Source organism: Sturnira hondurensis, unplaced genomic scaffold, assembly GCF_014824575.4.
Source record: "Sturnira hondurensis isolate 20B ecotype Veracruz unplaced genomic scaffold, ASM1482457v3 Scaffold0017436, whole genome shotgun sequence".
NCBI classification, from domain to species: domain Eukaryota; kingdom Metazoa; phylum Chordata; class Mammalia; order Chiroptera; family Phyllostomidae; genus Sturnira; species Sturnira hondurensis.
The window spans coordinates 18104243-18131391 of record NW_028090067.1 but is presented as its reverse complement, the minus strand read 5'-3'; the positions used below and the strand labels follow the sequence as shown (position 1 = coordinate 18131391).

Sequence of the window (27149 nt, the reverse complement as noted above, 5' to 3'; positions counted from 1 at the left end):
AGGTCCCTTATGGAACTCTGAACCTCAGAAGCACATCCCCAACCTTCCGTCCTAGACAGGAGGGAGATATGAGACCTCCAGCCCCCAGGGATGACAGAGGCGAGTCTGGAGTCCCCAAATCCAGGAGCCTAGCAGCCATATCACCAGAAGCCAGGCCACACTGCCAGCCAAGTTGTCCCGTCCACATATGAATCAGGGGAACCTAAGAGAGTTCTGGAAAGGCAACTGCCACTGGAGTTACCTCAAAGAACACTGGGAAGGAAAACGTGGGCCCAGAGGACCTGGCAAGGTAGTGGCCCAGGGGTCCGCGTAGAGGACCACTTTCCTCTTCCTCGGCAGGTGGAATGCCAGCTGAGAGTGACCACTGGTCAGGCTTCTGGCCCTTCTGGCTTCTGAAGACAGGGAAATGCTGCCAACCCTAACCCTCCAGCACAGGCTTCCTGCTTCCTGCAGGGCCCTGGGAGGCAGGAGGCCATGCCGACTTTTTCTCATTCTGGGACCATGGACACAGGGCTCGCCTCTTGTCTGTGAAGTGACGTCACCAGGCAGGGTGGGTGTGAGTTCTGTGTGGAAGCACTTCGCATCACGTCCGCCCAGCACAGGTGCTCGGCGCCAGTCTGCGCCTTACCTCCCTCTCTTAACCGTGCCCAAGAGTGTGGGCCATTTCTCATCGATTTCCAGGGGGGAGCTGGGAGGGGCTTCAGGATGTCACCTGGAACTTCCTTCCCCAGCCTGGCAGCCCCGAGGGTGGGGCCTTGTCCCAGTGTCACAGTAATCTGCTGCTCTGGGGACCCTCCATATGGGAAACACTCAGGGCACTTGCTTAAAACTCAGATCCCTGAGCCCAGCCCAGCACTACAGAGCCCTCCCTGCATCTCAACAAGGCTCTTTGGGGACCACAATTCCCTGAGGAAGGGAGCTCTATCCCCAGGGCAGGTCTGGTGCTCTATCCCCAGGGCAGGATGGACTCTCTGCCCAGGTGCAAACGCGCAGAGTGCACCTGGAGCAGGAGGACGTTCTCAGCGGAGGGAAAAACCGGAAGGAAAAGGTGCTCAGCTTCCGCCAGTAGAGGGGGCTATGGGCCTTCATACCATCAGGGAGCACACCCGCCTCCCCACTCCACCACAATCCCAGACCTAAAGGAAGGGATTTCTGAAGGTCCTCCCAAAGACTACACTTGGGTTTACAAAATTTGCATGTTTCACAACTATATACTACTTATCAAGCAATTTTACAGGCTGCCCATGCTTAGCTTTTCTGTTTCTCTTTCACCTACCCTGTCACCAGCCCATGCTCTCTCCCTTGCCAAGAGGGCAGCAGAGATGGGAAGGGCAGGGTCAGAATCAGAGCCCAAAGGGACCTTGGGATCCCTCCTTGGCTCAACCCCTCTCTTCTGAACCAGGAAACTGCCCTGGGAAATTGCCCTGGACCACACCTGTCCCCAGGAAAGGGTGTGTCCAGCAGGTGGGGACCCTCAGGTAGCGGCAAAGTGATTTCCTCCCAGCTGACAATTCCAAGTGCACCAGGATCACCAGTGCCAACCCTTGTGCATGTGTGCATTGGCGGGGGGGGGGGGGGGGGCAGGCCCCAAGCTGGGCNGGGGGGGGGGGGGGGGGGGCAGTCCCCATGCTGTGCGCTAGGAGCCTGACCCTCAGGCACACAGAGTCCTAGCGATCTAGCCCCTAGGGACTGAGAGGAGGCAGCCTAGCTAGAGGATGAGAATTCCTGTTTCTCGCTGTGCCTTTGTGGGAAGAAAGCAGTGGGAAGAGAAAAGGTCTCATTAGGGACTTGAAGGTAAGGCCCTCGGGTACTGGCTGCTCACCCAAGGGGGTGGGGCTGCGCTGGACAAGGCCACTTCTAAAGAATGAGGAGGAGTAGTGTTGGGCACCCCTTTATGTGACTCCTGAGTTTGCTGTCCTCTCTCCCTCCTTTCTCACTCTCTCTCTGAGTGTCGCACTCTCTCTGGGTGTCAGGCTCTCAGGAGTCCAGGGCACAGTCCAGGTCTACTTGGCTGGCTGCTGAGCACCATGTGAGTGGTACAACCGAGCAGAGACTGTCCAAGTCATCCAAGCAGGGAGCTGGATGCTGAGAGAGTCGTGAAAGGCAAGAAGGGACAAGACAATGGACCTTTCGTTTCTATGGAAACAGCATCTGAGGGTGAGGGGCTGAAGGAAGAGAAGGCTTCCACTTCACCTCCATCAGGACTTGAAAAATGGCCCCTTTTGTGGTTGGGCTTGCCCCTCCCCCTCCCTTCCCTGCCAGGTGTTCACCATGGCAACCCTGCCTCCAAAAAGAGGTGCAAAGCAGCAGCAGCATCTGGTGTTGGGGGAGCTGGGGAGCCCAGGGGAAATGGGACTGGGCCAGTCACCCCCTGTCCTGATAGGACACAGGCCCTTGCCTGGTTTGAGTCCTCACCCCAGTACTACGTACTGTGCCTGGAGACCCATAAATTCACCTGTCCCAGCCTCCATCTACCACCATCGAGGATGTTGTGAGGGCCAAGTGAGAGAGAAAGCACCTAGTGAAGGAGCTTTCACTAGGTGGCACAGCACTGGTGCTGTGCATGCCCACGTTCACTGGGACTCCCACGCCTGTCCTATCTGTAAGAAGCACAGAGTACGTCAGTCTCTGTAGCGGGGCTGTGGAGCGAGCGGAGAGGAAGAAAATGAAGATTCTTTCCTTCAAGCCACTCCCTATCAGGTCCAAGCAGGGGCTGTTGGTGATGCGGGAGTCCTGGGAGGACTCAGGTTGCCCCAGGCACGACCCCAGGTCCTGCCATCATCACCTGGCTGGCCATGGAGCCTGGGCTCACCGCAGCTCGGCCCCACAGCCACAGAAGGAGAGATCCCCACATGGAAACCTTTCAGACTCAGAGATGCTGATGTGAGAAAAGGCACCAGCAGGAGTGCTGGCTGTCACCACCAGCCTCTGGAAAAGCCACACTGGAACCTGCTCTGGAGAGAGAGAAAGGCTAGGACCTCTAGGGGATCCCAGAGAAACAGCCAGAAAAACATCACTATCAGGAACAATCTCTCCCGGAGGTAAGCAGCAAGGCAAATACATTTATCAAATAAACGAAGGGAGGAACCAAGGCAAACTATTTACAAGAGAAACAAGGAAAGTGGGTCAGAGCGTCGGTGGGGCACAGGTGAGGGTGGGGTGTGTTTGACCAGGTCCGATCCTGGTGACAAGGAACAAGCTTTGCTAGACTGAGCCCTAGGCTCAGAGGCAGGGCCAAGCCTCAACCCTGCCACTCAGCTGCGTGGCGACTCTGTGGCTTCACTTACAAAGGAGAGACTTTCCAAGCCTCTAGGTCAGACTACCCCATGCCCAGCACCGTCCTAGCACCTTATATCCCCAGGACAGCTGGGCAAGGCATCATTCTCCTCTTTCAGAGAAGAAACAGAAACGCAGACCTGCAGGGGCTGGCCCAAGGCCACGAGGTAGGTGAAAGCCAGAGCAGCGCGGGCAGTGGGGACCGTCCGCCCCAGACCTCGGCTCTCTCCGTGCCAGCACGCTGCCTTTCTGCAGCTATGAGGCGAAGCTCTCAGTAGGGGCAGAGGCGAGGGCGCCCTGGCCCGAGCTGCGGGGGCTCACCTGAGGCGCTGGTACTGCAGCTGTCATTGGGCCTCTTTCCCGTTACAAACTCTGCCTCGGCGAAGGTCTCGGTGGAGAGGGAGCTGGACATGCCATTGGGCGCTGCAGGCCTCTTGGCCCGGCGACTAAAGACCCTGTAGCTAAAGCGCTTGCCTGTCTTGGCTGGGGTGGCCTCCCCATTGGAAGCTTCTCCTTTGCCATTTTGGGCAAGCTCTCCTCGGGGTTTGAGGTCCACGTGTAGGTGAGAGACCACCCTGCCATCCTTCTGACGCAGCTCTTTCGAGGGTATGGGCTCCACAGGGGGCAGCACCTGCTCCAGTGTGAACAAGTCATTCAGGAAGGTCTCCAGCCGCCGGGTTGACTCGCCTCTGCTGCCCTCCTCCTGCCCCTCTGGGTTGGCGCCCGCCTCCCGCTGCCGCTGGGCAGCCCAGCGCATCATCTCCCCTGGTGGGTGGCGGCTGCCTGACACCAGAGCGTACTTGGGGTTGATAAGTTTTCGAGCCACAGTGGAGGAGGTAAGGCCGATCCTGCCTGCACCTCCTGCCAGGCCCAGCAGCTGGTACAAGTTCACCTCCTCAGAGATAGCGTATAGTTCCCGGAACTCCACGTCGAAGGGCTCCACGTTCTGCCCTGTCAGGAGGAGGAGAAGGTTCCTGTCCGTGTAGGAGGAACTCCAGGTGAACCTGGGAATGTGGGGACAGGAAAGCAGGACTCAGGTGCCAGGCCAGTGACCTTGCTGTGCCAGCAGCCCCAGGGCAAGCCCATCTCAACACCCTGCTGTCCCCACACCAGCCTGACCTACCACCGAGGCAGGATGCCTCGCTACCTGGTGGAAGGCACTGCTGGACCTTTGCATCGGGGTGCTGTCCCTCCACTGACCCAACCCCCACTTTTCTCCAGGTCTTGGCCTCCACTGCAGAAAGCAGGCAGTGGGTGCCGGGCAAGGACATGAGGAGTCAGGCCTGGGTTCAGCCTGGTGTCTATCCTGCCTGCCTCGTGCAAGGGGCTCCCCAGTGCACAAGCACAGAGCTGTGGTGAGGCTCGAGGGAGACAACGTGTGTAATAGAATATTCAGTTCAGGAGCTGGCATAATGCGCACACTTAACAAGTAGTCACTGCAGCCGCTACTATTACTAACATCGCTCTACTCCTTACTGGTTCTGTGCTGAATTTTTAGAGCACAGAGCATCTGTAAAACCCCATATTTTAAGCAGGTAAGAGGACTTAACGTCATTTATAACTGTGCCAGGTGCCCAGGTCTATTTTCTGTGCCTAGATTTCCACTGATGTGGAGGGAAGACACCCGCTCAGACATAGCCTCTTGTGTTCCTGGCTACTTACTTCTGAATCAGAATCTGGGAGACATTCCTTCCACACTACACCCTCATATTTCTTTCCCAAATAGGTTCCATTCTGCTTCTTGCTCTTCCCGCCTAACAACTAGCCTCAGAGTGCAACCATTTGCCCTGACTCCTGTGGCTCCGTTGACTGAGCTTCGTCCTGCAAACTAAAAGGTTGCTGGTTCAATTCCCAGTCAGGGCATACGCTTGGGTTGCAGGTTTTCAGTCAGAGCGTGTACAGAAGGCAGCCAGTCGAGGTTTCTCTGGTGTCGAGAGACATCAATATGTCTCTCCCTCTTGTTCTCCCTCCCTTCCCTTCTCAAGTGAAAAATAAAATAAAATATAATAAACCCAACTATTTGCTGTGGACCATGAAAAGCATGTGCTTAATGTTCAACAAGAGTGGACCCTCTTTCTGGAATAATCCAGTGGCCGCAAAGTTTGAGGGAAGGGACTGGGCAGGAGGTTCTTCTTTGCCATTGGGTCAGACCATACCTCTTCAGCCTAAGACCATCGAGGTTCCAGCCCAGCCTTTTCCTAAATACAGACATTTCCTACAATGAGTAAAGGCCTCGCAGGCCCTTCTCTGACCTGGACCAACTCACCTGTAAGATCCCGTGGCTACTTTTTCACCATCTACCATTAAGAACTTGGATGACAAGGTCCCCCTGATCTTCCCCATGGGCATGTAAAAGCCAACGCCTGTCACAGAACGGACACGGATATTCTGTTGAGAAGAGAAGAAAGGTACTGTCACCCAGGTTGGGGCCTGCGAGGCTCTGAACCAGGTCTTTGCTGGGGCTGGGAAGGAGCCCCTTGTCCCCGGGACCCTGCCTGCTGGCTCCTGTCTGCACTAAGTTCTGGTTCTCTTACAGGTGGTACCCTGTTGCGGGAGCAGGAGGAAGTCAGCAAATCTTGCTTTGGGAGTGGATAAGCTCAGGGTGGTTTCTGCCTGTTCCCAGAGCTCCCCAGAAGAGAAACACAGCCCCAGCTTTGACCTTGGACAGCAGGCTGACCACCCTAGAACTGGGCCAGATCTGCCTCCTTAGCCTCAGCAGCCTTGTATGCAATGTAGGGTTATCAGTACATGAGACAAGGGTTTGGACAGAAAGCGGCTGAGGCCTTGATGTTCATCTGAGGCCCTGAACTGGAGAAGAGGCAGAGAAAGGGCAGGAGAGGCCTCCTCCTCAACTCCCACTCCTCGCACACCCCCACAGTGGTACAACTCACCCGGATGCGGAAGTCAGCGAGTTCCAGGCCCTGACACATCTCCAGGAAACACTTCACGCCTGCCTCGTCGAGGATGATGTACACAGGGACCCGGCGCTTAAAGGCAGCATCCACAATGTCTTGGAAGATATCGCCATCTGTGAAGAGGTCCATGACCACAGCGATGACCTGGGTGGGGAAGGGCACTGGTGAGGCACATGGTGACTACACACCTACAGGCACACACCTTGGCCCAGAGGGGACCAGCTGGGCCTGGGGTAACTGGTGGCCGAGAGTCAAAAACCCCATCTGTACCTCTCCTGGGTTCTTCACATCCTCACCCATGTTGGAGCACATCGAAGCCCAGGAGATGGGCTTTCTGCTCTGGGCCATCCCGACAAACCCCACCACTCCACCAGAAGGATTCTCCAGCAGCTATTCAGAAGCCTAATGGGGGAGACCTAGAGGCTCAGGACAGCTGCTCGGGCGCCCTATGGAGAAAGGCAGGCTCAGGAAGCAGCGATCACGGAGAGGCAGGGAATGGCTGCAGATCTGCTCCAACACCACTTCCTCTGCAGGCGCTTTGATCTCCCTGCAGCCTCCCTGAGGGCAGAGCTGAGGGAGAAGCCCTGTGCTTCCCGAAGGGCCCATCCGGGCAGAGTTCCAGTGAGCTTGGACTCCCCTGGCTTCCAGGGGTCCAGGCCATCCCACTCCGTCCTCAAATCAGGGGTCACTACCTAGGACCCTTGATTTCCAAAAGCCAGTCCCGATTATCCATGCTGGAAAGCGAGACTGGCCTTTCTGACTTTAGCTTCCTTCATTTTCCCACTCCGCCCCCACGCCCTGGGCCCAGCTCCAGCGCAAGGGTTTTCTTGTTGGCCCCAAGCACTGTGCAGGGACACAGAAGAAAGGGCAGGCCTTGGGGTCAGAGAGATCTGGTGATGTGACATTTTCACTTATGTGACCTTAGGCAGGTCACTCGATCTTGATGAGCCTCCTTATCTGCAAAGTGGAATGCTCAGTACTTTCACCATTAAGATCACAGATAAAGTCTGAGAAGCATCCAACACAGTGCCCGGCACGGTGTGAGTCCTCAATAACCAGTGGCTGCCGTGTGCCTGAGGCATCTGCTAGTCCTTGGAACTGAAAGCCTGAACTCTGAAGTCAGACAGACCAGGCCTGGGACCAGCTCACTGCTGACTTGTCAGAGCCCTTGTTTTCTTGGCAGCAAAATGGAGCTGGTAGAAGCACCTCTCTCAAAGGGATGTCATGAGGGCTTAGACCAACAAACTGTGAAAGCATTTAACACAATGCCTGGCAGGTGGTCAACTCAGTATGTGGCACCCCCCATGCCATCATCACCCCTTAATCATCACCTTCACACATGTGCCTTACCATGACTCCTGCCTCTAAAGAACCACCCCCAACAACATCTACACACTATTATTTAAGGTTCTTAGCTCCTGCATTTAATACTCAATCATTCATACAAATTACATTTACTGAGCTGACCTGTCAGAAGGAGGACCTAAAGATGAGCCATAATCCCTAATTTTAAGGAATTAGTCCAGTTGAAACAATAAGACACTTGCACAAAATAAATAAGGCATAAGTTTAAATGAAATAAATACCTTTAAGAGATGCACAAATAGCATGTGATATGAATTCGGGGAGGCGGGGCGTGAAGAGAAGAAGGGATGGAGGGAGAGAGATTGATAGATCAATTACTCTCTGTGAGGGGAGTATAAGAAAGGCTTCGGCGAGGAAGCTGAAACCCAAAGAATGGGCAACCTGGGGCTCCATGAGAAGTGGGAGGAGAGGGAAACGGAGCAGGGAAGCGGGCAGGGCTGCCATGCGTGGGTGTGCAGGCTGTACAGTGCACATGGCACTGGGCTGCGGGGTCAGTGAGCACTGAGGAAGGGACACCCTTTCTAACCTGCACACAGGTGCCACACGAGCTGGTGGGCACTGAGGAGGTGGGCATTTCAGGCAAAGAAAACAGTAGGAAGGCCCTGAGGACAGGCATTAACATGCACTGAACACTTAACGTGTCTCACATTGTTCCAGGGGCTTTAGGAAAATTTTCTAATTTAATCCTCACAACAAGGACTATAATTCCCATTTTACAGATGAGGATGTAAATACGAAGGGGCAAAGTAATGTATTCAAGGTCACACAACATATAGCAGAACAGGGACTTGAACTCAGGTCTGACTGACTCCACAGTCTTCATTTCACTGTATCATACTGGCTCACAGAGATGGGACAGCTGTAACATCCAAAAAAACCCCCAAAACCCCATGGGGGTGGTGGGCTGGGATGGGAGTAAAAGACAGAAAACTGTACTTGAACAACAATTAAATTAAAAAAAAAACAACCCCCCCCAAAAAAACCCTTAAAAAACTGACTTTTTAAAATGGCTAAACGAGAGAGACTAACTACTAGTGAGACTGACAAAACAGAGGATGTGCAAATAAAATATTGAGTGAAAAGAGAGAAATAACTATAGACATATTTACTTTTAAAGAAATTCGTACTTTTTCAAAAATAGTAAAAATGGTAAAAAGTATTTATACATTGATGAACTTGCAAGTAAAAATGACATGGGTAGTCATTAAAAGTGAACTAGACATAGTACAGCGTGATCAAGTACAGTTTATCCTAGGAATGTAAGAACAATTCAATATCAGAAAATGCATCATTTTAATTTATAACATTTATGGTGTCGAGGAGAGAAAAATTATACATTGTCTTAAGTTTTAAAAAGTATTTGATAACACTACATCTCTATTTATGATTAAAATTCTCAAAAAAACTAGGAATAGAAGGGACATTAACAGAGAAACTTTAGATGCAATCCCTTTAAGTATTAAGCAAGTCAAAAGTACTATCATCACTACTATTTAACAAAGTATTGGAAGTCCTAACCAACGCAATATGACAAGAAAAGAAATAAGAGCTAGAAGGACTAGAAGAGACAAAACTACCAGTATTTAGGGATGATACTTTTATAGAAAACCCAGTACAATGAAGGAAAAAACTATTAAAATTAACAAGAGGCTTCAGTAACATTGCCAGATCCAAAAAAAAAACTTACAAAAACAAATAGCATTCTTCTACTAGAGAAAATTGATTGAAAGAGAAAAGAAAATAGATCCATTCAAAACTGCTACTTAAGCACATAGTATTTAGGAATTAGTACCTTTATGGAGAAATGTATTAAAATCTATTAAAACACCTGTTCAAATAAGTGAATAAAAGAAGAGATAAATCATGTGCATGGTGAATATGAGTTGACATTTTAAAAATCCAATTCTTCCATATTTAAAAAATCCAATGCAATTTCAATAAGAGTTCAGTAAATATTTTTGAGGAACCCAACCACTTCTAACATGTGAGGAAGAAAAAAGATTTGGAAAAAGAAAAGTTAATTTTGAAAAAGAAAAGCTAAAATTGGGAACTAAGTCAATTTTTTAAAAAGATTTTATTTATTTATCTTTAGAGGGGAAGGGAAGGAGATAAGAAGAGAAATGTCAATGTATGGTTGCCTCTCATGAGTCCCCTGTTGGGAACTGGCCTGCAACCCAGGCATGTGCCCTGACTGGGAATTGAACCGTGATCGTGTGGTTCGCAGGCCCACGCTCAATCCACTGAGCTACACCAGCCAGGTGTTCGGAACTAAGTCAATTTTGAAAAAGAAAAGCTAAAAAGGGACACTTGTCCCACCAATAAGATGTACTGCAGAGCCACAGTAGTAAGAATTGTGGTACTGAGGTAGGAAGGAGCTGACAGACAGAAGAATGGAACAGAATGGAGGGACCAGGGACTTCTGCCAAGATGGAGGCATAGGTGGAAACACTGTGCCTTCTCCCACAACCAAGTTTGAATACAACAAAGGTTTGGAGAACAAAGACACAGCCAAAGAACAGAAAATTGAATTATACGGAAGTCCGACAACAATTAACCGTTCAACCCGACGGTAATAGGGGCGGAGCCAGCAGTGGAGCAGGGTCGGGCAGGACAGGTCCCCCGACCTAGGCGTGCAAGTGGCCCAGACTCAGTCAGGGTGTGGGGCAGACTGACCGCGGTCCCACATTCGCGCACAGTGAGACAGACCACGCAGGCCCCAGGGGGTGAGGGCTGATGGCGGTGGCACACTCGAGTGCAGTGGGACAAAACTCGCGGGCCCCGGTGACGTGGCAGCTGCCTCATCTGTGGGGACCTCAGCGGGAGGCAGCAGATGAGACACCATTGTTCCTCTTTGACCCCACCCCCACATACAGCGTCACAACCCAGTGACTTAGTTGCCCTGCTCTGGTGAACACCTAGGGCTCCAATCCTGATACGTAACAGGCACGAACAGCCCAAAAGATGGCGCAAGAAGAACTCAAAGTCCCAGAGCCAATAACTCTCAGCGACCGAGAAATTGCCAGCCTCTCAGAAGCACAATTCAAGACACTATTTATCAGGATGCTCACAGAACTGGTTGATTACAGTCACAAATTAGAAGAACATATGAAGGCTAAACTAATTGAAATGAAGGGAAATGTACAGGAAACCAATAGTGATGGAAAGGAAACTGGGACTCAAATCAATGGAATGGACCAGAAGGAAGAACAAAACATCCCACCAGAAAGGAATGAAGAAATGAGAATTCAAAAAAATGAGGAGAGGCTTAGGAACCTCCAGGACATCTTTAAACGTTCCAACATCCGGATTATAGGGGTACCAGAAGGGGGAAAGAAACAGCCACGAGTGGAAAACTTATTTGAACAAATAATAAAGGAGAACTTCCCCAGTCTGGCAAAGGAAATAGACTTCCAGGAAATCCAGGAAGCTCAGAGAGTCCCAAAGAAGTTGGACCCAAGAAGGAACACACCAAGGCACATCATAATTACATTAGCCAAGACTAAAATGAAGGAGAGAATCCTAGAAGCAGCAAGGGATAAGGGGACAGTCACCTACAAAGGAGTACCCATCAGACTGTCAGCGGATTTCTCAAAAGAGACCTTACAGGCAAGAAGGGGCTGGAAAGAAGTATTCCAAGTCATGAAATCCAAAGACCTACAGCCAAGATTGCTTTATCCAGCAAAACTTTCATTTAGAATGGAAGGACAGATAAAGTGCTTCTCAGATAAGGTCAAGTTCAAGGAGTTCATCATCACCAAGCCCTTATTATATGAAATGCTAAAGGGACTTATATAAGAAAAAGAAGATGAAAAATATGAACAGTGAAAGGACAGCAAACTCACAGTTATTAACAACCACACCTAAAACAAAAGCAAACCAAGAGGACAGCTAGATCAGGAGTGGAACCATAGAAATGAAGAACACATGGAGGGTTAGCAACAGGGGAGTGGGAGGAGGAGAAGGGGGGAGAAGGTACAGAAAATAGCATAGACAGTAGGTAGTAAATAGATAGGGGGGAGGGCAAGAATAGTGGGGGAAATATAGAATCCAAAGAACTTGAGACATGTGGTTATAAACTAAGGGGGGGAGAATGGTGGGGGAGGCAGTGTGCGGGTGGAGGGGAATGAAGGGGGGGAATAGAACAACTGTAATGGTATAATCAATAAAATATATTTAAAAAAAGATTGGAGGGACCAGAAACATACATGTACCTACACACATGCATAAAGTTTTGTCTTATAGAGGCAGAATCACAATTCAGTGGATAAAGGATCCTGTTCAGTAGATGCTATTGGGAAAATTGGCTTACTGTACAGAGAAAAATAAAGTGGGTCCCTACAAGAAAGGCTACCTCACACCATGTATAAAGGTGAATTTCAGGTAGACTAAATACCTAAATGTGAAAGATAAAACTAATAAGGGAATTGATGAACTGTAGGCAAATATCTTCAGGGAATAGGTAAGAAGGATTTCTTAAGATTCCAAAAACATACATCTTAAGGCAAATAAAATTTTAAAAAGATGCATTCCACAACTTAGGGATTTTCTGTTCCAAGAATGATATCATAGACAAAGGTAATTGAAGGATGACAGGGAGATGGTATCTACAATGTCTACAATGTTTAAAGGAATTAACAATATACAAGGGATCCCTGCAAGTTAAAAAAAAATATTGATTGACTTTAGAAGAGAGGAAGGGAAGACGGAGAGACGGAAACATTGATTTGTTGTTCCACCTATTTATGAATTCATTGGTTGATTCTTGTATGTGTATTAACTTTGATGTACTGGGATGACACTCTAACCAACTGAGTTATGTAACCAGGCCTGGGATCCCTGCAAATTGGGAAGAAAAAGACAGAAAGTTAATTAGAAAAATGGGCAAAGGATATGAATCAGCAATTCCCAGAGGAGATACTTGAATGGCTAATAAGTATATAAAGAGCAGCAGACCTCATTAACAATCAGAAAAGTTCAAATTAAAGCAAAGAAATGAAAGGGGACCCTCCTGTACTGCTGGCGGGAGGGAAAACCGGTGCAGCCATTCCCTAGAACAAGGGAGAGATCTTAGTGGATTTAAGGATCTGCGTAACTCCAGTGAACAGTGCCACTCTTGGCCCCACACCCAGGGGACCTCTCGGATCTTTGCACAAGCCTACGAAGGGGCAGGAACAAAGACATTAGCTGCAGCTCTCTTTGGGACACAGACAGCTGGTAACGACTCAGAAGCCAATCTCTAGAAGAATGTATATGGTCACAGTAAGGAACACATATGACAAAGTAGCAGGCAGGAGCGATGAACTAGTTCTGCATACAGAACTTGAATAGTTTTCTTAAAAATGAATGGTTTGATTTAAAATGCTAGAGGATAGAGATCTAAAGCCTAATATCACTCATGTAAATAAAATAACACTGCATGTTTTTCAAGGATACAGACATGTCCAAGGACATGTGCTACACACGTCAAGGATGGCTGCCTATAGGAGGAGAATGGCATGGGAGGGAAGGAGCAGCTCAAGCAAGGCAGGTCCTTCCGGGGGTTGATGATGGCAGTGGAGCATGAACTGAGGTTCACCATCCGCTCAGCATGGGAGGTCCAAAGCAAACTCAAGTAAGCAAAAACAAGCAGTTGGCCGGGAACAGTTCAGGGTAGGCATGGCTGGCCAGGTTGGGCTTCATTACAGAGGGTTTTAACAAGACACTTCAGGCTTCCTTCCATCAGAACACGGCTTCCCACCATCTTGGAGGGTTCCTGGTGTCTCACCTCCCAAGGTCAGAGTCCATCATCTGCTCACTTCCAAACTCCGCACGGTGTCCAGCTTAAGGCTGACTCTCAATATATGACTAAGGGTTGCCTGACTGGCTCATTGGGCTTCTGTATCTTATTCTGTGATTGAAAGAACAGACAAGGAGACGGCTGCCCTGGCCCCACCTGAGAAGCCTGTGAGGTGAGAGGATAACAAACTGGAGAGCGAGAATCCCAGGGCCGAGGCTTTAAGGAGGCTTGGTCTGCGGCACCCTGGGGGGAGCCAGCCATCCGTGTCACCACCAATTAAACAGTGAACTATGTATAGTAGGAAAAAAATCAATTGTTCACTGACTCCTACAATCTCGTTGTGGAGAGTAGGTGATAATTACCCTCCGCTTTGGTCTCCCAGGGCTCCTTCTTGACACCCAGCTCCACAGCACCAGGCCTGGGAAAACCAGCTCCCCCTCCCTCTGCCCGGGTGTTTAATGCACCACGTGACCCTCCGAGCCAAACCTAACTTCAAGACTCCCTGTGTCAGTGAAAAATCGGGTTTTAAAAGGACGTCACAGGCTCTGGACCAGGGGAGACGGATTTCATCAGCAGAAAACGGTCACCCCCTTCCCTAGGCAGGCTCGCAGAGTCCTTTACTGGGCCACCCACTGATGAGCGGCATGGGGGAGAGAGGTTAATTCCAGGTGGCAGGAGTTTTTAGAAGGTGTCACAGGCTCCGGCAAAGAGGCTCTGATGCTGTCACTTCTCATGGGGTGTTTGCTTTGATATCCTGCTGCAGTGGGGGAGTGGGAGAGCAGGGTGGGCTAGGGACCCTCAAAAGTCCCCTCTACCTGTCATTCACCTTTAATTAAACTGCCAGCTTTTCAGGTTCTCTTTCTCCACTCCTTAATTACCATCAGATAATAAAAATAAGAAAAAGGACTCCACCTTCCCCCATGCAACCCACGGCACAAGACAGCCAGTGCCTGGAGCCCCTGGTGTGTTTAGATGATCTAGGCCAAACTTCAGCGCCCACAGGCACCTGCAAAATCAGCACCCTCTCAGTGTGGGTGCACCCACAGATTAAATCCAATCAACCACCGAGTCGAGCAGGACCTCTGGCTCCATGCACCTCCTCCAGGTCAACTCCTTTCTGTTCCCACTGGACTGCTGTTGAATCTCAGCCCCCCACCCCCCATTTCTTACTGAACTTCTGGAATAGCTTCCTCTTCCTGCTCCATCTTTGCACTCCAATTCATTTTCCACAGCAATGATCCCACCAAAACAAGAGACTGATGAACCCCTGGGTCCCATGGCCCTTGAGAGAGGTCCAAACCCTTAACTTGGCATTTGAAGGGCCTCCTCTGCCCTTGTCAGCAGCCGTGTAGATGACCTACAGTTACCCTAACAGAGGATTTCTCGGCAATATCGACCAGGGCCAGGGATTTTTGTTGTGTGGGGCTGTTCTGTGCATTGCATGATGTTAGCAGCATGCCAGCAGCAACATCCCAAATGGTGACAATCCCCCCCAAATGTGCATAGACATTACTAAATGTTTCTTGGGGACAAAAATCACAGCATCCCCCCACCCCCCACCAGTGTCTTTTGAGAGCCACTACACATATTAGGCAATTTCGAGTCCTTCTGTTCTCACCCTTTCCACACCCCTCGGAAATACCTATGCATCTCAGCCAAGAACTTCCTGAACTTCTACCCCCCAATAAAGTTCCTGCCCACACTGTCCTGCCCACACTGTCTTCCAGCAAATAACAGAGCTCCCTGACTCCATCTGCAGTGTAATATCTGCTGAGTGGCTCTGTCTCTTCCTGGGCTGTGGGCTCCTGGGTGGCAGGGATCATCTGATTTCTCTCTGAATCTCTGCCCTCTGGGGACACCTCAACCCCAAGCCAGTTCTCCATGTTTGTGGAATGAATGTCTAAATCGAGGTTGTTTTGTGCCTACTGTTTTCTTTGTAGGGTGTGGGTATAGGTTTGCAGTTATCTCTTTTATTTCACAAATGACAAGGCACTGGGAAGGAGAGAGAAAAGTGTGCTGAGCAAGATTCTGTGTTCAATTGTCTTGCTGGAAGGCAGAGTTCAAGTTCTTCCTCAAGGGCATAGAGAAGGGAAATGAAGTTGGTACCTTTCGGGACTGCTGCCTGAGCCCACAGCTCTGGGATCTGGCCTCTCTGCCTCCGCTCCACCCACCTAAAATGCTGAAGGAGCAGCCAGCCCACAAGTGAGGACAGTACTTCACCAAGGGGTAGCGGTCCACACTGAGGACATTAGGCTGGGAGGCAGGGCTGCCACTGGCACATAGAGCAGGTGCCTCTGTGCAGGTTACAGAAGGACACTGTGTCCTCTGTGTTGGAACGCAAGCCAGTGAGTGGAGCGTGAGCTGTGAGGCGGCTCCACAAACCCCTTAGCTGGGCCCACCTCAAGGGCCCAGGCTGCACCTGGGCGATACTTGACGCCTGCACTGAGGGACATTCCAGATGCGCAGAACCTCAGAGCTAGGAGCAGACTTAGCTGGAGCCTAGCCTGGAAGTCAAGGTCCCCATCTGGGTCTTGGCAGAAGTGGGACTAAAGCCAGGCTTCTGAACCCACTCTGAGCTATCACCCCCAGAGAATGGGGTCACAGCAGGCTCTGGGGTCAGGTGTACTCTGGCCAGGACCCCAGGCCACCTCTGGTCACATGAAGCCAAGACACATCAGTAGAACGGCACTACACCACCCTCTCCCTCAGTGGTTCCCCAGCCCTACTGCCGTGGAGCTCTAGGCTCTGGGGCAGATATGGCTGCTGTTCTGGCAAAGACCCGCCCCCTTTTCACTTAGCTGCACAGTGGGGAAAAGCAAGAGGTCACAGGCCAAACCTACTCATTGCAGGGGTGTGCTGGTGACGGTCACTTCTTCCTGGGGAGGAAGTGAGCCAACCGAGGCACATCCCTGCTTTCCCGCTGATGACCCATGTGAGCCTGGAGCCTGACTTTGACCCCCCATGTCTCCCCTGCCTACTTCCTGTGCCTGCCGGGCAGATCAGATGAGATCATGCCCAGGACACCCCCAGGGAAAGCTGTGCAGTTATGAGGGGCCATTAAACTGACTTGCTACAGGGGAAGGGTACTAAGTCCACACACACAAACCCTAAGATTCCTCGGGGCAGGGAGGGAAGCAGCTGGGCTACGTGGTCAGGCACCTGTCTGGCAGCCCAGGGTAGTCACCTCTTCTGGAACCAGAGAGCAGTCCTTGCCGTTCCCAGGGAGGCGAGTGCTGGGATTCTGATGCTGCAGGCTATGAAAATGCATTTGCACAGCACCTCCCCCTCAGGTGCTGTGTGAGTGCGGGTGGTGGATAGAACAGACTTTACGTAACCACTGGTGTTGGGAGGAGAATCTGCCCTCTGGAAGCAGCAAGTCTCCCTGCTCTGTACTAAATCCATTTAGTCTAAGCCTCAGTTTCCTCCTTTTAAAATGCTGGGGGTGGTGGGGGGACACCTTCCCAGGGTTGTTGAGTTTTAAGCAAGATGGTGTGGGAGGCACTGTGCTCAGCCTGTGGGGAGCTGTGGGTAAATGCCAAGGCCTCCCCTCTCCTTGGACAGGGAGCCCAGAACAAAGGGCCATCGCTTTAGAGGAGGGGGCGTGAGGGGAGAGGGCGTGAGGGACGGGAAGAGCCAGTGTGGGGATGCCGGCGCTCCCAGGGAGCCAGCAGCCGCCCCAGACATCAAGGCTGAGAGGTTTTCCTTTTGCTCAGTACTGTGCCCAGCATGCCCAGCCGGCTGCTGACTGAAGCCTGGGTAATGCCACACGCCCAGAAAAGTGGAGCTTGAACTGACCAAGGGGAAGGGCGGCCCGACGAAGGGAAGAGGAATCGAGCTGTGCGCTGTTGGGGGAGAAATGCTGGGCCTCTATGCCCGCATCCCAGGCAGTGGGCAGATGCCGCTAAGAAAGCTGCTGCTGGACAGAGTAGAGATGGCGGGGAGGTGGGCTCTGGGGCCAGGGCAGAACCTGCTGGGAGGCTGGGGGCAATTCACCTCTGGGGGTGGGGGACACAGCAGAGGCTTTCTTTGGTCATCAAGGCTGCAAGGGGCCCCATCTGAAGCATCGCCAGTTTCTGCACCAGCGGGGAGCCAATCCCCGAAGCCCAAGAGCCCACCACAGCAGGGAGGGCTGACACCGGAGTCTGGAGTCCCACGCCGCTGCAAGACCGTGAGTGAAACCCCTCTGATTCCACCTGAAAAGTGAGGCTGCCTTGGGGTTCCGGTGAGGATGCAAACAAATGTTGTGATGGCTAGATGGAATCCAGTACGGGGTGTGCCCCGCGGCTGGGCTCTGCCCCTCTCTGTGTGTGACAGTGTGGGCACACAGTGGGTGCCAGGGTCAGCTTGATGGGGCACCAGCTTCTTAGTCCTGATCATGCTCCCTCCGGGAAGGTAGGTGGATCCCACCTCAAACACGCTGCCTGCAGAATCAAGCCCCCAGCCTGGCTGAAGGCCCTCCTAGTATATCCAACCTACTCCCTCCCTTGATGAACACTGTAAATTCTCCAAACACACCCACAAGGCTCCGCCCTCCCTCCTCACCCTATCTCTGTGGGGAGGCACACCCTTTCCCTGAGGCTGTCCCAGGGCCCTGCTCTGTCCCCAGGCCCCAGGGCAGTGGGTGCCCTTCCTTGGGTGCTTGTGTGCCCAGGCCCGGGTCCTAGCACTTAGGGGGCCAGGGGAGGGTGCGGAGGGCAGAGACCTGTCTGTCATTCCTTCCTTCCTGCACAGGGCCTGGCTGGCAGTAACTGCTCTAAACAGAATCCCTCTGCAGGGGGGGCCTCCCCTAGGGAACTGTGGAAGCAGCTTGGACCAGAGCCCTGGCTGGGCAAGAGGCCAGAGCCAAGACCAACGGGGTCCTATTCTCTGTTTGGAGGCCAGGCTGCCCCCACCCCTCCAGCAGGGCATCTTCACGTTGTTAGCCAAGGCTTCCCAGCTGTCTGTAGCCATGTTACATTGTTTCAAGCTCACTAATTAGACATCATTAAACACCAGGCTCCCTTGCTGCACTGGCAGCCGCTGGAGCCCAGTTCTACCCAGCCAGGTGGCTTCTTCTCCCAGACCCTTGGCCTCAGAGCAGGGCTCTGTTCCCGACCCCGTGGGTCGTGCCTCCCTGTCACGCACCACTGGAGCTCATCCCCTGCTGGTCTGACCCTGTGAGGCCATCACTCTTTCCACTCATACCCCAAACTAGGATGATGAAGGAGACCTGCAGAGACCCGGGCTGGCTCTCCAGAGAAGAAGACTGTCCCGATGCGAGCAAGGTCAACTCATTTAGCCGTAAAGAGCTGTACATGATTCACCAGGGAGTGAACGTGGCAATTCCTTTTAAGATCCCAGGCCAGCTTCTCCCTGCCCCACGGCGTGCTTCTGGGACGACTTTCCCTGCACTAAGTTGGTGTTAATTAGTGAAAATTATCTAATGCAAGCTCATTTTAACATTAGCTTAAAGCTAAACATAATTAGGAAGATAAATCAGCTGCTAAAAAAAATCCAATGAGGATACACAAACAATTCTTAGGACCCGCTGCTGGTTTGGGTTGCTGGCCTGGGCCTCCAAGCACTGTCCTATACACGGGCAGAGCAAGGCAGGGCTCAGAAAGTACCCGCTGAGGTATTTCCCGGTGGACTCATCAGAGCAAGGCCACTGGGGCTGGCAGTTCGCCTGGGAGTTTCTGAGCAGGAGCAAGGATAATTCTGTGGCCATCACCAGGTGAAGCTGCCGAGGAGGGGCTCCCCCGAGGCGGGTGGAGGGTGCGAGGGCAGGTTCGGTTTGGGAAGGTAGTCAGGAAGGCATTGGAGTGAGGGTAATAGAGCGAATCTAAGTGTTCCCAGGCCTCCGTCTGTGCACACACCTGCCCTCTGCCTACCCTCCCCGTCTACCCTGGCTGCTCTGGCTGTCAGTTCCTGCGGCCTGTGCTTCCCTGGAGCTTGGTGGGAATCAGATTCAACTCAGCCCCCATCCAGTTCCACCACTTACTAGCAGAATGTCTTTATCCTCTCTGACCCTCAATTTCCTCATCTGTAAAATGGATCATTGTGAAGATTTAATGAAATGATAATACATTCTTTAGGGCTGACACATGCCTGGCATTTAAGTGCTCAGTACATAATAGTTATTAACCTGACAGCCTGTCATTTATTTTCTTTTTATCTCCCCCATCAGGATTAAGAGCAGGGTCCACCATTTATTCATGTGTATTTCTGGAACCTGGCACACTGTGGGTCCTCAGAAAAACGTGTTGAGTGAACTACAAGTGTGGGGAGTTCCCAGGCAGCCCGGGAACCACCCCCCGCCCAGGCTGGGCACTCAAGGACACTCACAGTCTCTCCTGAAGGTAAGGAGCCCTGGTCCCCAGCCCACCCTAACCATCTGTCGACTCACTGCTAAAAAACAGAACAAAAAGGACATGTACGTGGAGCCGTCCACGTGCCCAGCCAGTACTGGGAGGGGCCCACCAGAAGGATGGCCACCCAACTAGCTATGCCAGGACAAGTTTACAGATTACTGGAAACTTGGGTAGAGACTAATCATTAGAAACCCTCTTGTCCATGGCTAAGATTCGGGGATCAGAAGCAAGTCCACAGACTCTAGGGATTTCGGAGAAGGGGAAGGAAAACAAACAGGAAGACAGCGAAGCTGACTGCTAATGGTGCCTGGGGTGGTGAGGTATTGGAGGGGCAGGGGTGGGGGCAGACAGGGCTCCCTGGAGTGACTCAGCCCCGGGGGTGGGGGAGCTCAGGACAGTGCCGGGATCCACCCTGGGCTTGTTTGTTCTCTGCTTTGCTCCCCCCCCCACCCCCACGGGAAGCTTGCCCCAGAACAGGCTCTGCCTTGTACACTCTGAGAGGTGAGTCTCCTGGTGCTGTAAGCCACTGACTTCAAGACTTCACCACGCCCCCTGGGCATGTATACCCAGCTGCTCACTCAGATCAGCTGCCCAGACCTCCAACAAGGCTGCTACCGTGGCCAAGCATGCCTCCTGCCTGGAGCCTCTCCCCAGACCTCTCTGACCCTCTCAGACCCACCCCCACCTTAGAGCTCGCTCTCTGTTGCCAGACAGCTTGTTAGATGGTGATTAAAGGGGGTCCCCCGGGGGGTGTGCCATTCAGCAGGGGACTTCATGAGACACTTGCTTCTCTAGACGGACAGAGAGGGACAGTGGCCAATAAGAGACAGTTTCTAATCATTTAAACAAATCACTGACCTCCTGTGGGCCCTGCAAAGGAGACAGAGAGGAATAAGGGGGTCTTGGCTCTTCCAAAGCCCCCAGTTCTTGAGGAGAGTGTGGGCTCTTCCGCAGCCAGCTGTGTGCCAGGCACATGGCTGGCACAAACAAGGAGCCACATCTGAGAATGTTTTTAAAAAATCACTTTTGGATTGAAAATTTGATCAAATGCCAAGAAAGAGGTGACTTCTGAGTTGAGCCCTGAGGGGAACAAACACATCAACAGGCAAAGATGAGGTAGGGCCTGCCCTGGCCTGGGTACCCATGCCCCTCCGTCCACATCAACCAGACAGGCCTATTCCTCCCACTGCGACAGCAAAAAGAGGAACAGCTTCTGGTTAATAAAAGCTGCCTCGTCCAGCAGTCCAGCTGCCTCCCTCTCCTGGGTTGTGCTTGTAATCTTCGTGGGGTCATTGGTAATCCTGACCAGGGGCCTGAGGAAGCTGTGTCATTTCCCTGTCGTTGGTCTGAAGGTACTGTCATTTCACCTTTTTAACCTCAGAGGAAGTCAGAAAAGAAGCTAGCACTCTGCCTTACAAGGTGATGGAGGCTCAAAGGAAATGGGGCTCAGGAATGCAGAGGTCAAGGTCAGTCTTGGGGGTTGGGGAGGCTCTGTCCCTGAAGCACAAAATAAAATAAAATAAACCCTCTCAACCCGCCCAGCAGCCTATAGAGGCTGCTGGTTACCGGGTCACCAGGGAGCATGGAGGATGGGTGGAAGGCTTGGCGCAATCCATTCTTCCTGCTGCGTTCAGACACGCTTGCAGACAGATCCTCAAGCATCAAAGGTCCTGCCCTAACCCGGTTCAGGGGCTGGGTTAGTGGCCCTCCTGCCACACCCTCTAGTCAAGCACTCATTATACTGTATCATAATGATGGCTTGGTAGACTATTAGGCTACTTAAGAGCAGAGGTGAGTTTAATAAGTACTTCTACTGAAGTACTTAGCACACAGCAGACCTCAAAATATCTGCCCAGTGACCATGAGTGTGCTATCCTTCCAAGTCAAAAGCCCATCCAATTACACTTGTTTGAGCCTCTCACTCTGCCTGTGTAAGTACGCACCAAGAGTTTCCCAGTCTCCACGTGGGCCTGCTTTAAGCCCGCCCCCTGGCAGTTACAGTGATCTTAGCAGGCCAAGAGGCAGCAACCTCCCCTGGTCGTTTCTGCCAATATGGGACAGACCGGGAACTCATTTCTGGCATCCCGAAAGCATCCTTTCCACCTGTGGTTTATGCTGACAAAATACAATATTCAGTGACACTAAAATAAATGGATAACTCAAGGGGGGAAAATCACAAAAAGACAAACCCCGCCCCACAAGTAAACATGGCCGAATGTTTGCGTGCCAGCTCCCTGGTGTGACCCGGAGAGGCTTCTGATGTTTGCAGAGGCCCAGAGAACAGATAAGACTGACAGCCCCAAAGACCTCCTCCCCTTCCCCGTGGGTCCCACCTCCACATCTGCTGGGCTGTTTCCTTACTGGTCACTGCCCTCCCCACCTCTCCTCCCCAACCCCCAATCACAGTTTCAAAGTGTCCCCTAGTTAGGCTCCTTTCTTGGAATTCCTGGGCACAGGCTGGGAAGCCTCACTCGTCTGCAGCTGTGCTTGGTGGGTAAGTCATGGCCACAGAGCCTCAGTTTCTTGTTCTCACTCCGGAATAACCTCATGAGAGTATTCTGAGGATTAAATGAGATAAAATGCAAAACTCTGGCACACAACTGGTCCTGTATGTCCTCTGTCTCTCCTCCACCAGTCACCCTGTCTCTGCACTTGAAGCATCTCACGGTCTGCCCCATCTGGCCTTGCAGCAGCCAGACTCACTGGAAACAAAGAAACTCCACACTTTGGGGTGAAAAGGAAGGAGGAAGAATCTAGTAATGGCCATGGAGGGCTGCTTGCCAGTTGGATAAGTTGGGGTAAGAGTGGGGTTGTGCAGTGGTCAGAGGCGTAGCCTTTGGAGCGGAAGCTAGGATCAGCGTCTTTCTATTACCAGCTACGTGGCCTTTGGGCAAGCCTCTTTCCTTCTCTGTGCCTCAGTTTCCTCACCTGCCCTACTTCCTTCACAGGGACTCTGAGAAGAAGGTACTGTACAGGTGTGAGCCACAGTGATGAAGAGTGGGGGCCCAAAGGGCCTGAGAGTTGAGTGGGCACCAACAGGGTCAGAAACTGCTTGTTCCTGGGCTGGGGTCAGCTGCTTTGAGACCAGTTTTAGGACCCCTATACCAGGCCCCACACAATACTCAGCTCCCACCAGCACAGGTCTTTCTTTCTGCCAATCAGAGCGGCTTGCTGTTTTCAAGCAAAAATCTTTCCCTCCTGCTCCTGCTCCTGCTCCTGACTGTCTTATGGAGAAATTGTCCCTTCCGGTTTCCTTCTGGTTCCTTGTTTAACTCAGCAATTCACCTCCCTCAGGACGCCCTCCCAGATTAAGCACATCAGGCCTCAAAAGCTCTTCCTTGGAGCACATCCCCCAGCATTTAATTAACTCTTGGAAGGCAAAAGCCACAGAATATATCCCCCTAGGGCTAGCGCCTGACAGACATCAGGCACTCTTGAAATAACTACTGGTTAGAGATGTACGGATTGGAATACTGGATCATCTCACAAATGTTAACATTTCTGTTGTTAAATATTTAAAGAGTTTACAAGACTCCATTACACAAGAGACTGTTGACATCCCACATGGGACTATAAGCCCCAATGGGCAGAGACCCTGTCTCTTCTCCCTTCTTGTAACAGGTTGTGACCGGGCTAATTCCATTCAAGCTCCTTGGTTTAGCCCTGCTTCACCACCCTCAGACTGCGGGCCAGAGCAGGGTGCGTAGGCAGTCAAACAGACTTGAACACAGTGAGAACGATGAGCCAGGTACAGGTCACCGGAGTGGAAAGCCCCAAGTGCCTAACTGGCTAAAACTGGGAAAACAAGTACCTTGCCCCCAGGGTAACCTTTCCTCCCCTAGCACATCGCTGGCCCTGTGGTTTGGAGTCCCTTGACCTTTCATATCACTGGTCATGCAGTTTAGATGCCCTCGATTTTCCTCCCTAAAGATAACATCTAGACCCCCAGCTGTACTTCAGATCCAGGCCCAGGAAGGCAGCAAAACCAGACAAGCAATGCCATGGGTGCCTCAGGACCAGCTGCACTGACTAATGACCCTCTGCCGTGGCACTGACCAATCAGTGGAGCCACGACCCTAAAAAGAGCACACCCGGAAAACTGATGAATATTCTATTGAGATCCTCCTTTGAGGCCTCCTCTAAGTTTCCCACCTGCAAGAGAGAGAGAAAAACCCTCAGGACAAAGGACCCAGCACTTGCTCTCCCTCTGGGGAACATGCCCACGCCTTTCCCTTTCCTCTCTTATTCCTCCACATGCACACACCTCCTAATCTCTAAGGATCCCCATGAAACTTGCAAACCAGGGAGGCAATGGGCAGCAGCAGCTCCTCCCGGGTTAACCCCCTGAGTCTGTCTCCAAGGCTCCCTTTTGAGGGGGACTCTGACTTCTCTCTGAGCTAAAGCAGCCCTGCCTACGCTCTCCTGTTGCTCCTCCTACGCTAAGCCCTTCCTTGTTCCACTGTCCTGCGTGTGTGCTGACCGAGGCCAATAAATTCTTGTTTTACTGCACTTTGTCTCTTGACTGAAATTTTTCAAGAAGACAGGAACGGAGGACCCATTATCTTGCTGTGAACAGTGTCACAGTGGTCAAGAGCAAGGACTTTGGCATTTGAATCCTGGCTCAACCACTTACCAGCTATGCTGATCTTCGGCAAATAACTGTTTTGAATTCAAAAGCAAGGAAAATTCCCATTTCCCCCAGTTGTCGCAAGAAGCAAAGGAGAAAAACAGGCACATAAGTACGGATAAACTGAGGCCTGTTAGTATGATAAGACTTGACCCCAGACCTCAGCTGCAGCCTGCTGCAGAATAGTCACCCACGTCCACTTTCCTCTGTTCAAACTTGCCTTTGTCTTTGGCAGAATGCAATATACAAAGGCAGACCAGGCAGACAAAGGGGAATTGCTTAGAAAGAGAGGGAGGAAACACAGACAGTGCAAGTTAACCCTTCCTCCTGGCGGCCCATCTACCAGTGACCTGCATCAGTACCCCTTCCTGGAAGAGGTGCTCCACCACCGGTCTTTCAGGTTAGTCTCCCCTGGCCAGGCCATTCAGTCTCGCCAGGCCATTCAGTCTCGAGGTAACCGAACTCCAAACACTCTCATTGAGCTGACTTAGAACAGTACATCCACACCGCTCCTGGTGTATATTCTGAATCGGACACTGAAGGCTATTATTGGTGCTTCTTAGCAAATCTCTGTGAGAGGAGCCAGATTTAGTAAATAAAAACCAGGATGCCCATTAACTTTGGATTTCAGATATGTAATGACTAACTGTATAGTACCAGTATGCCCCATGCAGTATTTGGGGGCATATTAACACTAAAAAATTATCTGGTATTTATCTGCAATTCAAATTTAATGAGATGTCCTATATTTTACCTGGAAACCCTACCCAGAGATTAAAATCTCTGCCCCGCAACCTGCCAGCCCCACCCATATTCCGATCAGCCAACCTGCAAGCATCCCTTCCTTTCAGCCCCAGGCACAGCAGACTAGACAAGTGGGAGCTTTTCCTGAGCTGAAGTCCAATGACCTGTCTTGTCCACATGCCCAGCACAGAGCCAGGCACATAGTAGGTGCCACAACACATTTCTCATTGATTCCAGGCTGCTTGAGCTCTAGTGCTGGGCCCAGCGGGGAGTGTAAATAAGCCGGGCTGAGCCAGCCTTGACCCTGCAGCAAGGCCAAGAACAGCATGGCTAGGGTGGGGCTGGGGGAGGGCAAGCCACGGGCTTCCTGGGGTTGTTCTCCAGACTGTATGAGAAAATGGCCAGAGATGTGTTTTGTGAATCCCTGGGTAGCACAGAGGCATCACCAGGACCTCTGAGTGGGCCCCACAGGGCCCCACAAGCCCACACTCATCCTGTGGGAGAGAAACTCACCAGGGACACAGCAGATGGAAGCCAGTGCCTCTGGACCCCGCAGTAATGACTGACGACAGTCCATTACTTTGTCACTTGCCAACTCGGTCACAAACATCCTCTAGAGGCCTCACCACAGCCCCACAACGTGAGTGAGGTTTCCTGGGCCATTTTCCGGCAAAGTGGTCAGGCGGTCTTCCCCTGAGGTGGGGCCTGATCCCAAGGGACTGGTCGTGGGGTCCCACCCGCGAGGCGGCGGGGTACAGGGCCTACCTTCTGGGCCTGTTGGATCATCTGCCTGACCACCTGCTTGAGGTGGGGCGCCTTCTCCTCCTTGGGGGGGTGGGTGAAGAGGGTGACACGACTCACACCGCGGTAGAAACCGGTGTCGGTCCAGCCCAGGTCCAGCGGGGGCACCTCGGTGTCGGAGCGGTCGGGCCAGTAGGCCAGGGACTCCCCGGGCTCTGCTGGGGCCTGCGGCGGGGCTTTGGCCTTGGCCTTGCTTTTGCCCCGGTTGGTGGGGCCGGCGGTAGGGGCGGGGTCCTCGTAGGGGCTCCAGGAGGCTCGGAGGGCCTGGCGCTCCTGGCTGGACAAGAAGTCCCGAAGCCGTTCCTTCTTGACCCGCTCGCGGTAGGCCTGCTCGCCGCCGCCCAGCAGCGCCTCCAGCGCGGCCCGCCGCCGCTCGCAGTAGTAGAAGGCGGCCTGCGCTTCGGTCACCCGCTCGTTCACGTGGGTCTCGTCCAGGCAGCTCAGCTGAGACTCGGCCATGGTGCCCGGCCGCCCTCCTCCGCCCCGGCAGCGGCCCGGGTCCCACTGCCGCACCTGGAGCCGCCGAGGGGCGGGGCGCCTCACCTGGCCGCGAGGTGGGCCAATCGGCGGGGGCCGGGGCGCGGGCGCGGCCGTCGGGCGGGCGGGGAGGGGCCGCCTCGCCCTCGGCCTCTGCAGGCGCGAGAGGCACGGACGACCTCGGGGTTCCCCAGGGACGGCAGGGCCTAGGCTTGCGGGGCCCAGCCCGGGTCGGGAGCTCCAGTGTGGGCAGGAACGTGGAGCGCCGCCGTGGGTAGACCCACGTGCGGCCTCTGGCCTGCTTCCACCTTCTGGCCCCGACCCTTCTTGCGGGGAAAGGTGAGATAGCTAACTCTTCTGGCTGCCGGAGACCTCGTAGGTGCATGTTAATCCCCCGCCCCGCCCCCCACAGATAGGCCCGGAGCACCTGCTCTGGCCTGGGCGCCTTTGGGGCTGTGGGCTTGGCCTCTCCCAGTTGGAGAGCCTGGGGGCCCTGCTGCTAAACCGGATTTTAACGGCTGAGGAGGGGCAGTTAGTGTGCAAAAGCGAAATGCTAATAAAACCACCAGCTCCCAGCCCACGCGTCCCAGTTCCGAGATCAGAGGCCTCCCTCCAGAGGCTGTCAATCCAACACCTTCACCAGGATAAAAGTTTCTTAAACAAAACAAAACCCCACCAAAATACAGCAAAGGTGTAAGCAGCCGCGGTGGGATTTCCCCCCATTTTAATTTGAAGCGGTGTGTGTGTGTGTGTGTGTGTGTGTGTGTGGCGAGACAGGCTGCCAGAGGCCTGATTACTGTATTAGTGATTCAAAACAG

At 52.4% G+C, this 27149-nt stretch overlaps 1 protein-coding gene across 1 annotated transcript in view; it reads right to left on the bottom strand.

Annotated features, from left to right (window-relative positions):
• Positions 1–26420, bottom strand: part of SACK1F (scaffolding CK1 anchoring protein F) — a 30158-nt gene extending 3738 nt beyond the window's left edge. Inside the window, exons 1-4 of the mRNA XM_037068444.1 lie at positions 25819–26420; positions 6168–6335; positions 5543–5664; positions 3598–4280 (exon numbers count right to left, since the gene is read on the bottom strand). Coding sequence (XP_036924339.1) covers positions 3598–4280; positions 5543–5664; positions 6168–6335; positions 25819–26313 — 1468 coding nt within the window. The 5' untranslated portion in view covers positions 26314–26420. The remainder of the gene's footprint in view (positions 1–3597; positions 4281–5542; positions 5665–6167; positions 6336–25818) is intronic.
• Positions 26421–27149: the final 729 nt, after the last annotated feature.